We start from the raw sequence: 12644 nt of genomic DNA, 5'->3' as shown, positions 1-12644 counted from the left end.
GGGTGTTGCAATGTACTGTAGTTGCTTATAGTTTTGAGTTGTTTATAGAGTTGCTATGGTGATCTGAGTGGTTGTTAGGGCATTACTACTGTGTGTAGCTGCTAGTATGGTCAAATTGGGGTTTTAGACTGTTGCTATGTGGTTGCCAAGTCTCTATGAAATAATATCCAAAAGATATAGAGATTTGAGCAGTCCTCTAACCCTGAGCAATAACATTTCCTTAGCAAGCACAGCTAACAAGTATTAGATTCATTCAAAGACTTTACTAGCTCTTGCTAACACGAACACACACGTTCAACCTTCAGACAGTCAGATTGGGTTCGATCTTCAGACAGTCAGTCTGTGAAGTTCAGAACACTGTGCACCCTGGAGACACAAGAAAGGATAAAATGGAATAAAACTCGACGTCTACGGTTTTAAATTGAGGAACAAAATCTTACTCGGATATAAATGTGCCCTCAGAGATTTCCTGAGATACTTTGAGTTCTATTTACCATAATCTGCCAGTAACAATCGAAAAAAATACATCCTTTAAGCCGGGCTCAGACTAGGAGTTTCAGGCTGATTTATGGCCGATTTACCTCTCCCGACATACAGTGAAAAAATCGTGTCCAGGGCATCGGTCGTTTCGATGTTTGACCCAGATTATCTGGTAATGTGAGGCATTTACAGGTCAAATCTTTAACCTCTCGATCTGCTCGTGGACACATTGGGGTCGACAATATCAAACATGTTTGATATTTAGGATTTTAAATCGGGATGATTACGACTGTGATTAAGTCAGTACTTCTACAATAGCCAACGAGAGACAAGTCTACAAGGAGAAGGAAGTGACAGAACTTTTGAAATGGCGACCGTCTGATGGACAATGGAGATGGAGGAACGGCTGGTCGAACACGACTGCCTTTATAATGTCTCCTCATATAATGTCTACAGCAAGTTGCTGCGACACAGTATCCATTTCGTTTACATCCGCTTCCCCGTGAGATCACATGCTAAATCTTGAGTGATAATCCTAAGAATATCTTGTTGTGTGACTAGCCATGATTTTCAAATCTTGTAATGTGTGAAGGTTTGAGATTTGAAAGAAGAAAACGGGTGAATATTCTTCTTATGCGCGTGATGCAACCGGATTTCACAATCGGTTAAGATTTAAAAACTCCTGTAGACTAAGCCCGGCTTTAGCCTGATGCTCATGATTTAGGACTGACTCACTCTCAGGATAAATCTATGGCTTGGATAAGATGACTTACTCTGGGTGGTATAGAAATCGCAGCACCATTAGTAAGAGAGAGAGAGTCGTTAAGATGTTGGGCACCAAATGACTGCAAGAGCTCCCCAACAGCGAATGTAAACAGAATTTATGGTGCATTACAGCGGCTGGGGAGAACTGGCTCACCATTTCCTCTCTGGCTGTCAAATTAAAAGCACTCCTGTTGGGACTGATATGCGCTGCTGCCACTGCTGGGTCTTCTAAAGCTGTTCTCCAACTCTCTAATTTCCTTTTCCTTTTCTGTTTTCTATTTCCTCCCTCATTCTCTCTCTTCCATCAGTCTATGACACCCCTGATCCACTGGAGCTCAATGAAGACAGCATGACTGTGCACCACAAGACTGAAATCCAGTATCAATGCAAATCCACTCAGCACCCGCCAGTCTGAGTCATGGCGAGAGGGGAAAGAAACACATAAACCCCATTCAGATGTTTCAACAACCTAATATAAGCACACCTATGGGGGTCTGAACACTATACATAAACATAAATACTTCAAAATATGGATGTTGAGAGGTGCGACGCATTCTGTACACACAAAATTTCGAAGGATTAAATATGGATTATAATGGATACAAATCATGAATATATTGATTACATTTGATTTGCTTATAGTAAAAGCCTAATTTATTTAGACTTTGGATGAGTCGATATTATAATTTTGTGCCTGAGGAATGAAGGATTGAATTCCATTTTCACCAATTATTTTTCCCATTAGTTTGAGTTTTAAGTTTATCTTAATTTATATAATAATTTTATTTAAAAAATTCGGTGATACAAATATTTGCTGGGTTTCTTTGTTTGGTACACTCATGAAACCCTCTGACTTCCCACCTGAGTTTCCTTTCCATCCCGCTTTTATCTTTGTGGAAGAGTGCTGAATTTTACACCCTCAGGAACTTCTTTGGATTACAATTTCATCTCCTGAATTTTATTGGAGCTAATTTTGGATATGTCGCAAGTACCCCACAGGAAAGAGACCCCCTGCCTCGTTTCTAATAAGAAGAGAAGGTCTCGGATGCTTTAAAAGAGAGTGCAGTAACTCGTTAAGATAATTACTGTATCGCACATTTATTCTACTGTTAATAATTAAGCAACACATGCCAGAGCATAGACTCAACAACTCAAACTCGCAATACTGGCAATTAGAGAAACGAAAGGTGCGGAAATAAACACCAACCTGCCAAATTGAATCAAAACAATACATGAGGACGTAGTATAAACAAACAGCTATGAATTATTATTCTTTTGCTCTGTTAAGTGCCCATAATAGTTTTGGAGGTGAGATGCATGTTGCTTTATACTCTGCATAACAAAGTTAGGGGTCAGGAAGATGTTTTAATGCTCAACAATGCTGTATTTAAAGTATATTATCAAAGATCAGTAAAAAAAAAAAATATATATATATATATATATATATTTTTTTTATGAAATTTGATTTGATTTGAATGTGATCATTACTCTTCAGTGTCACATGATCCTTCAGAAATTATTCTAATATGCTGATTTTTTTTTTTTTTTATTATTAACAAATGTTAAAAACAGTTATGCTGCTTAATATTTTTTTTTTGTGGAAACTGTGCTACACTTTTTCATGGTTCTTTGATGAATATAAAGATCAAAAGAACAACATTTATTTGAAATATTTATATTTTTTGTTACAATGTAAATGTCCTTACTGTCACGTTTGATCAATTTACTGCATCCTTTCTGGATAAAAGTATTAATTTCTTAATTTCAAAACAAATTAATTTCACCCCAAACTTTTGCACTATAGTAAACATAATGTATTTTTTGGGGGGTGGCAAATTAATGACTCTGAGGTGACAAATATTTTATCCAAATCTACTATATTTATGTATACATTTTATAAGTATGTTTTTTCTGGGAATCAAACCCACAACCATGACGTTGCCAGCGATCCTTTTCTGTTGTGCCTCAGCATGTACACGGTTGCTTGGCCAATAAAAATGTCCTGAATTTAAGAGATTGACTGGGCAATTATGAGTAATTACAATACATATATTTGCATTCATATTTTACATTTATTTTTCATTTAGCAGATATACTGTATGTAAAATGACTTACAAATGAGGTATAATGAAACATAATGAAATATAAAAAATTATTTTTTTTTTTATTATTATTATTTAAGTGGCAAAAATGTATTACCTGATAAACATTACATTTCTTATTCCTTATTTGTATCATTCTTTTTTGCACAGTGCACTTTCTGTATATTTTTACACAAAATGCATTATACACCTGACAGTACTAGACATCAGGTCTAATACAAATTCTCTTTGGTTTCTATTTCACCTGTGCGTTTTCATTGTGCCGGATGAGGATCAGAACAAGTTATAAGTGATGGCTCTCTGTTGCGCCTTTGAATATTAAGAGCACTTAAGATGTGTCATGTAGGATGAAACCAGAAATCTGTGTGTACGAGAGAGAGAGAGGAGGTGGTGAGATATATACGGCGAGTGAGAAGCTGAGTATATGTGACTAGGAACGAGAGGGAAGTAGGAGCAGACACTATGTGTGTGTTTGTGTACGTAGTGTGAATGTAGGCTGAGTCTAGGCTTTATTTTCACACCGCCTGCAGGCCGCCTCCGGCTGGCTGCTCACATCAAAGGCAGTTTTCTCTCTCTGAGGAGCTGAGAGACTGAGCCCCAGGCCTGCCCAGGCCTTCACAGACCTGCCTCAGGGGTTAGCGTCAAACCACGGGCCTCTGCCACGCCGCCGCGAGACACCGCTAATCATAGCCAGCGCAGAGCCGGTCGAACGAGCCCTCGCGGCTGCCTTCACACAGGACCCGGTGATGCTACGATATGCATGCGGCTCGCAAACAGCCGCGATGTGATCAACCGGGAAGGGGAGGATTGGGAATGAGTTTTTAAGTATTTAAAGTGTCAGTGTGCCATGTATTATTTACTTCATGAATAAACGAGAAAAATATGACTTATGCAGGCGTGTTGCTATCCAAATCAAGTGTCTAGTCTGTATGCTTGTATTTAGATCAATATGTTATGAGGGTTTCAAATAACTATAAAACTGCATAATTTATATCTGATGGGAACAATGGCGTACAGGTACTTATATAATATTCACTGGAAAAATAAAGGAAGACAAAAACTTTCATACTTTGTTACATATTACACACATTACTTTTGAAAAGTTTGGGGTCAATATGATTTTTTTTGTTTTTGTTTTGAAAGAAAGTAAGAAAGAAAGAAGAAAGACTTGTATTCAGCAAGGACACAGAAAATCATTTAGAGATAGAATAGAACATGTTAAATAGAATAGACATTTATAATGCTACAAATTATTTATTTTTCAAATAAATGGTGTTCTTTTGAACTTTCCATTCATCAATTAAAACCGAATAAAATATAGAATGGTTTCCACAAAAATATTAAGCAGCAAAATTGTTTTCAACATTCATAATAAGAACCAAATCAGCAGAATGATTTCTGAAGGATCATGTGACACTGAAGACTAAAGTATTGGCCGCTGAAAAATCAGATTTGCCATAAAACATTATATATATATATATATATATATATTCAAATAGAAAACAGTTGTTTAAAATTTTAATAGTATTTCACAATATTACTGTTTTTACTGTATATTTTATTATCAAAAACAGGAATCCTTGGTGAGCATAAGAAATGTCTTTCAAAGACATTTAAAAAAAATCTTAGCAACGTTAAACTTTCTAATGGCAGTGTATGCCATCCAAAAACATCATTGCATCGTGTTGCCCATCATTGCATCATACAAGCACTACTCACATTTTCTTCAGAGAAAGTAAAAATCTAGATTTTCTTATAAATGATGTCCTTAATAAGAAGTTGCACTATTGCACAACACTCACCTGTAAACGGCTCGTTTGTCTGACTCCAGTTGGGCTTGAGGGTCGAGTGTCACGCTGACCGGGGCGGCCCCAGCCGCTGAGCCTGCAGAGAGGTGGACATGCTGGGCCTTCGAGTTTTGCTGCGTAGTGCCTGTCATCTGAAAAATACACAATACAGAAAATCAGAATAACTACAGAATATTCTGACCATATTACACTCAAACATTTTCATTTGGACCACTGCAGAAAACACTGACATCATCACTGTTTTCTGCAGAGCTGCTTTATAGCTGAATTGAACTTATTTCAATTGAACAGATTTCAGTTACAATAATGTATTAACTTTACACAGTTATTGAACTGAACTGAATCAAAACATGCTGAATGCTGAACAATGACACAGTTGTCTTTTTAGAGTTTTTGAATTCTGTTTGCATTATTAATTAAATCATTATTATCCTGTTAATCAATATTGTATAATGTGCTATATAAATACCGGTTTTATGGAGCTTTTTTTCCATTTAGGAGATTAATAATTCATCTACTAGGATAAAATGGTTTATATACTGTATAATAAATATCTATGTAGCAATACTTATTCATGGATAATCCAGTGATTCAAATATTTTACAAATGAAAGGTCCATCGTCATATTCATTTGTGATTTTTTTCTGCCTTGGACATAAACCAAAATAATAAGTGTATTACACAACTGTTAAAAACAGTACCAAACTAAACCATAAAACGTACAAATATATTACATAAAACGTATAGTTCTAACTACAAATTCAACTGTGAAAAAAATTCAACTACAACTGATTTGAATGTGGTAAAACTATGATATTGTTTGGCAACCAAAAACAATTTCCCCTTTTGTGTTCCACTAAAGAAAGAAAAATCATGCAGGATTGGTATGTCATGCCAGTAAATATGACAATTAAACTATTCAAAAAATAATAAACTATTCCTTTTGTCACAACGCTGTGTAGATGTTCAAATTTGAACACGATGATGAAGAGAGAATGCAGTCTTTTAATAAATCCAAAGGCAGAAAGGTAAATCCAGACAGAGAGAGTGATACACACACGTAACATAGACGATACCCGACAATGAAACACAAACAGAAGTACATGTGATAATGAGGGAGATAATGAGTGTGCAGCTGAACATAATGAGTGACCAAGACAACAAAAGACTAACTCAGGCAGAAACACACAAAAATCCAAACTAACAGAACCGTTTTGGTTTACTGTACAATGTTGGACACCAATCAGATTCTCTTTTTAATCAAATTCAGTTTTCTTTACAGAATTTTAATGCATAAGAAATAACAGCTGATAATTCCTGACAAACATAAATATAACTAAATAACGTGCGTTTAAAGAGCATGCAACCCATTCTGCTTTTACCCTCTCCACACTGATGAGCCAAACATGCTGTTCAACCTCATCTTGCTCATGTGCATGTTATTGGTGGCTCACAGCCAGGCACTGTCGTCTTATCAGATTTAGTTTATTAACGCTTCCCTTTCATGCTTTTTTTTTTTTTTTTTTTAGCTTTTATAGCTGTAAGAGCGGAAATGTGCATGTAGCAATCTGGTTTGTTATCTTTTCTGCATTGGAGGAAAAATGGCCCACATCCAGATGAAGTTCTAGAAAACCTTAAGGTAAAAGCTAGTAAGGAAGAAAAAAAAAACCCTCTCAGCATATATATTCAGGAAGGCACTTCCAATGTGTCTGCAATCTCTTGGTTTGCCCATCTTGACAATGTAAGAACGTCAGCGGCTGCAGCATATGGTCTCATTAAAATCTGGAATCTAATTTGAGGCACTTGACCCCTAAATTTTTCCGTAGGTCACCTTCTGCAGGAATATGTTCCACCTAGTCATCAAATAAAACTCTGGCAGTCGAGGTGGGCAGAGGTCTTGCCCTCGCATTCGAAACATTGTCAGGATGCACAAATACCCTGTTTAGGATGCATTAGTGGGAGAGAGAGAGTACAACTCTCCTGTTTTCTACGTTTTCCCATCTCTCCCTGTCCTGTTTTTTTCTCTTTTGTGATGCAGCTTTGAAAGCAAGCCCCCTCCTGTTTCCCTCCCCAGAACAAAAATGGTTTAAGGGAGGAAGCTGGAAGTCTTAATCCCAGCCTCAAATAGGAAATAAATTAGCTTCTTCACACTTAACTAGCTCTCATTTGCATGTCTCCACCAGCGCGCTGCTCTCTTTTCCCCAGCCTCTAATCCTCAGGGCGGAGGGATACAGCAGCTGGACAGGGAGAGGGGGACTCTGGGACAAAAATCTAGCTCTGTGTCCCTCTGATTACCTCAGGACAAACACTATGAAGATTTCACGCTAAATGTTGCACATGACCACAGATGCACCTTTCTGACGTCCACAATTGGAGATTTGAAACAACAGACAATCTGATTCGTTGGTCTTATCATCTCCCAGTCTTGTTAGGCTTTTTATGCTTTAGTGGTTTTGGACAGTTAAACAGCATGACCAGGTTGGGAGACCATATTAAACCAGTTTACACTTAGGCTGGTTTAAGCTTTTTATTTCAGCAGAGAACTCATTCAAGGATGAGCTGTATGTGCATCTTTTGTAACTGGACTGGATTATGCACGGTGCATCTAAGGTCGGTCAACGTGTTTAATAATACATTAAAACCTTTCTTAAAAATAGGTTACTCAAATAAACAGAAAGTTTGTCACAGCCTTCCTCTTTTATTGTCGTTTGTTTGTTGACTGACCTGTTGGCTCTCCTGGTACGATGGTGGTGGGACGCTCTGTGTGGCCATCATGGTCAATGCTGGTGCTGGGGACACATGTTGCATCATGGGATAGCTTCACATGGAGACCCTGAAGGAAACAACAGTGACATAAAGGATTATTGAGAGTGTTGTTGTATGACCAAATTTGTAACTACTGGCATATTTACCAAAAGGAAAATAATTATATACTGTAATATACAAAAATGACAACCAAATTATAAATAAATAACTTCCTCAGTTATTTACTGAAACAATTCCAGGACCCACCACTAGGTGCTGCTGTACTTAAACTGAAACAAACTTTGATACAATGTTGGAAGAAATTAATAAGTTGAGTTGTTTTTAAACTAAACTAAACTAAACAATAATTTTGAGGCCAGCGATTAAATCAAGGTCTGCATACAAACTCTATTTGTAATCGAAGTCTTTTGAATTACAAACCTAAAGGCAAAAAATGTAAAGTATAAAATACATAGTGTCCATTTAATGCAATTCTGTACACAAAAGAAGTGCATAAATAATATAATATATATGAATAATGTTACTGAATCCATAAAGGCATTAGTAACAAGTCAGAGCGAGTCTTACAATCCAACACAATCTAAGTTTGCAGTAGCCTACGTCTGTCCAGAAAACAAAATAAGCACCTTGAGGTGCAGGTACATGATGAGTTAGTGTTTTCCTGAGATAAACATGACGACCCCAGCAGGCCAATCAGTGGCTCGTTAGCTCTGTTGTCAGAAGAGTAATTGACACTGAGCAAGAGAAGCCTGGACCCCAGGGATGAGGCACTGTGGGAAACCCTGACTACAGATAATTGGCCCCTTGTTACCACACAAGGACCCCTGAACCCCGTTTCTGAGTCAAGTTTGATCAAGTATCACACAAATGTTCTTTACTCTTTCTGATCCGTGATAACTTGTCAGTACCAATAATTCTGGAGGAGAATTTTTTTTTTTATATATAAACAAACAAATAAATAAATAAATAAGCAAGAATAACTGCAACCCTAGCTTTCTTGTTATATATACACTTATATAACATTATAAATGTTGGATATTATTTTTCACATCTATCTAAGTGCATTCAAAATAAGATTTAGTGCCATCCAAACACATGAAGCATATAGAAGTATATTCAGTGTTAAACTCGTTGAGTCTTTTGTTACGGAAACTTATGAAATCACACCCGAATCATTAAAAGTATAATTTCAGACAGTTTGACCCCACCAATTCACGGTCTTCAGCCCACCATTGAGCTCCACAGGCTTTTAGTAGCAGCCCACAGATGTAAGAAGCAGAAGCAATCGCAAAGAATACTAAAAATACATAAGAAATCATATATAATTACTCTGAAAGAACAGTACAATCACATCTCCCGAGTTAATGTGGGTGGGACCTCTGCTCCATTCGGTAATTACACGAGACATAAATCACTCATTTAAAACGTGACCTATAAAGTTCTTTCTGAGCTTTATAAATAGTCATTTTCTCTCTTGAGAACATCTTGTTAGCTCTGTCTATATCTTAACAGCTTGAAATCTTAAAGATACAGAATCATGTTTAAATGAGCACATATGCGTAAATAATTCTGTGGACAGCAGAACAAGAGGATTGTCAAGAGGATTGTGGGAAAATCAAGGAGACATAGAGCAGAATACAGTACAGAAGCCAAGTTTGTCAGATGGCAGACAGGATGTAACCTTCCTCAGACAGCAGACAGACAACAGTTTGTGCGGGAAAACAGGAAAGATCGTTTTTTTTCCCCTCACAGCTCATCTTCAGGTTGGCAGGAGCATGTGGAAAATGGAAGGGGCCAAAGCAAACCAAGCAGCTATTTTACGGAGAGCTCATAAACACACACACACACACACACACACACACACACACACACACACACACACACTCTCTCTCTCTCTCTCTCTCTCTCTCTCTCTCTCTCACACACACACACACACATACACTGGGTTTTGGGTTATCATGATCTTAAAAACCATCAGCACCACTGCACTCGGACCATTTCGTGTTGGACTTCGTGGAAACGTGAGGAATTTTCCAAGCACAAATTAGATTCTAGCTTGGCGTTGCATATTTTATGAAGCTCGTCCAAATCATACAAATTGAGAACGTTGTGTGTGTGTGATTTGTATACTGATTACAGACCGCGCTTGTGTTCTCATTCCAAGTGCTATCAGCCGAAAGGCATCTTCACTGTTATCTCGCCTCATTTTAATTACAAATTTTGAGAGCGAGTTGGTAATTAAATGGAAAATTGCACATTAATTGATGAGACTAAAGATAAAGCAATTCCAATTATTGCACGGTATTTTAAGGGGGCCTCTCAAGTCTTGGTCCCTGGAGTGGGGTGGTACCCACCGCAGCATCCTAATAATAATGCGTACACACCGTGTACACTAGGTAACAGCTCTATCCACAAACCTGTGTTTGCAGACATGGACACACACACACATACTTTATAATGAGCAAAGAAACCTCCGAAGTCTCTGCGGGCGAAGGGCGTGCACTGATTAAGCCTTCTGGCCTGCTCTTTAAAACACATCATCACACCTTCTGACTTAACATACCGGGTATTGATTTCAATCCATCAGTCGATATAAACACATTGATCTGTTCATTGATATACAGTCGGAAATTCTTCCCGTCATGCTCCTGAACAGCTGCGTATACGTCCGGACATGCACTTTTAGCCTTGTGTGTAGTAAGGCAGAACACATGAAGCTATAAGAAAGGCATGAAACCTTTGAATGAGAGATCAGGATGTTACTCTAGACACATTTTCATTTTTCGGCCCAAAAGGGAAAATAGGAAAAAATGCCAACTGAAAACAGCAAAGCTGGATTTTCAGCAGCCATAACATAATTCCAGTCTTCATGTCTTTACTGTCACTTTTGCGGAATCCTTGCGGAATATAAATATTAATTTCTTAAAATAATCTTACTGACCCCCAACTTTTGAATGGTACTGTATGTTTATGTTGTATACACTCCTGCATGGGCAAAAAAAATAAAAAGGGGCCAAGCCCAAAACACTAAACTTTTACTTGTCTTAATTTAATGCTTTGGAGTACAGAAGAATCTTGTAGAATGGCTTGCTTCCCAAAAATGAAAAGTTGTTGTCGAAAGAGGAATGATCAGATGTTATTTCTCAACAAGACAATGCTCCTGCCCAAATTGCAAAGATAACCAATGAGTGGCTTGAGAACAAGTCCATCAGGCTCATGTTTTGGCCTGGTCGGAGTCCAGATTTGAACCCTATAGTGAATATATAGATTGGTCTCACATTAAACTCAAACGAACTGGAAGACATTTTTCAACTATTCATGCACTGTTTAACTCTTCTTCCTGTAAAAAGCTGCCTACAAGTTGGGGAAGGCTATTCCATTTTTGCTAATTTATTGACCAGTGATTTGTGATTAAAATGGTTAAAGGGGTCATATAATGCCATTTTTGTCAAGTTAATATGATTCTTTAGGGTCTAAATGAAAAGTTTGTAATATACTTTAATTAAAAATTCTCATTAGTATTGTAAAAAAACACTCATTTTACCTGGTCAAAAACAGCTGTTTTCAGCACGCCATTTAAGTGCATGTGTCTTTAAATGATAATGAGCTTTGCTCAACCCGCCCCTCTGTTCTGTGGGGCGTTTTGACACAACACACGTGGAGTGTTGCCTCGACAACAGCTGAGGGTATATTTTGAAGAAAGAATGGCAGCGGTAGTCTCTGAGGACACATTTGTGCAACCGTATCAATTTGAACCGGAGTCGGTGATGACGGCCCCGAAGAAGTTCGACAATTAAGGCTGGAACAGGACGTTTCTGAATGGTTGGTTAACGTAATGTCACTTTGATCTATCTTTGTATGTACTGGCAGGGTAGAGTGGTGAGATACGAACGCTATGTGTTTAACGTTACTGATGTATACGTTAGTTCATTGACAGACTGATGTTACAGCTAATGGTCATGAAAAACTTTTTTTCGGTAAATGTAGGCTTGTCAGTGATGCGTAACGTTATCTATGCAGTGTTAGGTACAACTGTCAGGGCTGAAGCACAAAAATTTTACTGATCTGTTTAAAAAATAACCAGTCTGTGAGACTATGACAGTCATTAGGCACATAAACAACACATACTCAGACAGGAGCTAATACCTTTTCAATGTTCTCGTTTATAAAGCAGTGTGGTGAGAAATGATTTGCGCAAACATGAAAGCATTGACGTTGATCGTGGGGAATATTCCCTTCGAAAACAAAACTCAGCCACTGCGTCTTCAGCGGTTCGGATTTAGGAACATCAAAATGACTGCTGTGTTCGTTATTACACCCAAGAACAGAACACCACAATCGCTTAGACGCCATTCTGCTCCAGCGTATCAACAATGGCGGACTATGATGACAATATGAATATCATTTATACCTATACCAAACAAAAAATAACTTAAAGTTAGAATTTTATTTTTTAATCAAACACATTTTCAAAAGTGCATCAAAAAGATAATAAAACTACATGAAAGATAAAGCTAAAAAATACTAAATGAGCATTTTTTTTAACAAAAAACAATATTCTTGATAAAGCAGAAATTAAATAGAACCAAGTTAATTGCCATAAAAAGTAGGACGTTTTTAAATTACAGTGTTTCATGAGAAATGTGCAATTGTAAGTCATACAAAGCAGCAGCCTGTAACTTCCTGATTTGAACTCATAATTACAGCTGGCAGGGAGAGCATT

The 12644-nt window shown here is 37.4% G+C and overlaps 1 protein-coding gene across 2 annotated transcripts in view; it reads right to left on the bottom strand.

Moving 5' to 3' along the window:
• Positions 1-12644, bottom strand: part of pknox2 (pbx/knotted 1 homeobox 2) — a 72417-nt gene that overhangs the window by 17942 nt on the left and 41831 nt on the right. For both annotated transcript variants that reach the window (XM_084400486.1, XM_084400487.1), the window contains exons 3-4: positions 7880-7988; positions 5150-5286 (exon numbers count right to left, since the gene is read on the bottom strand). In XM_084400486.1, the coding sequence (XP_084256612.1) occupies positions 5150-5286; positions 7880-7966 (224 nt within the window). In that variant the 5' untranslated portion in view covers positions 7967-7988. The remainder of the gene's footprint in view (positions 1-5149; positions 5287-7879; positions 7989-12644) is intronic.

This window comes from Rutilus rutilus, assembly GCF_951802725.1.
Source record: "Rutilus rutilus genome assembly, chromosome: 25".
In the NCBI taxonomy this organism is placed as follows: Eukaryota; Metazoa; Chordata; class Actinopteri; order Cypriniformes; family Leuciscidae; genus Rutilus; species Rutilus rutilus.
The sequence above is the reverse complement of the archived record's forward strand: the minus strand, read 5'-3'. Positions and strand labels throughout refer to the sequence as shown.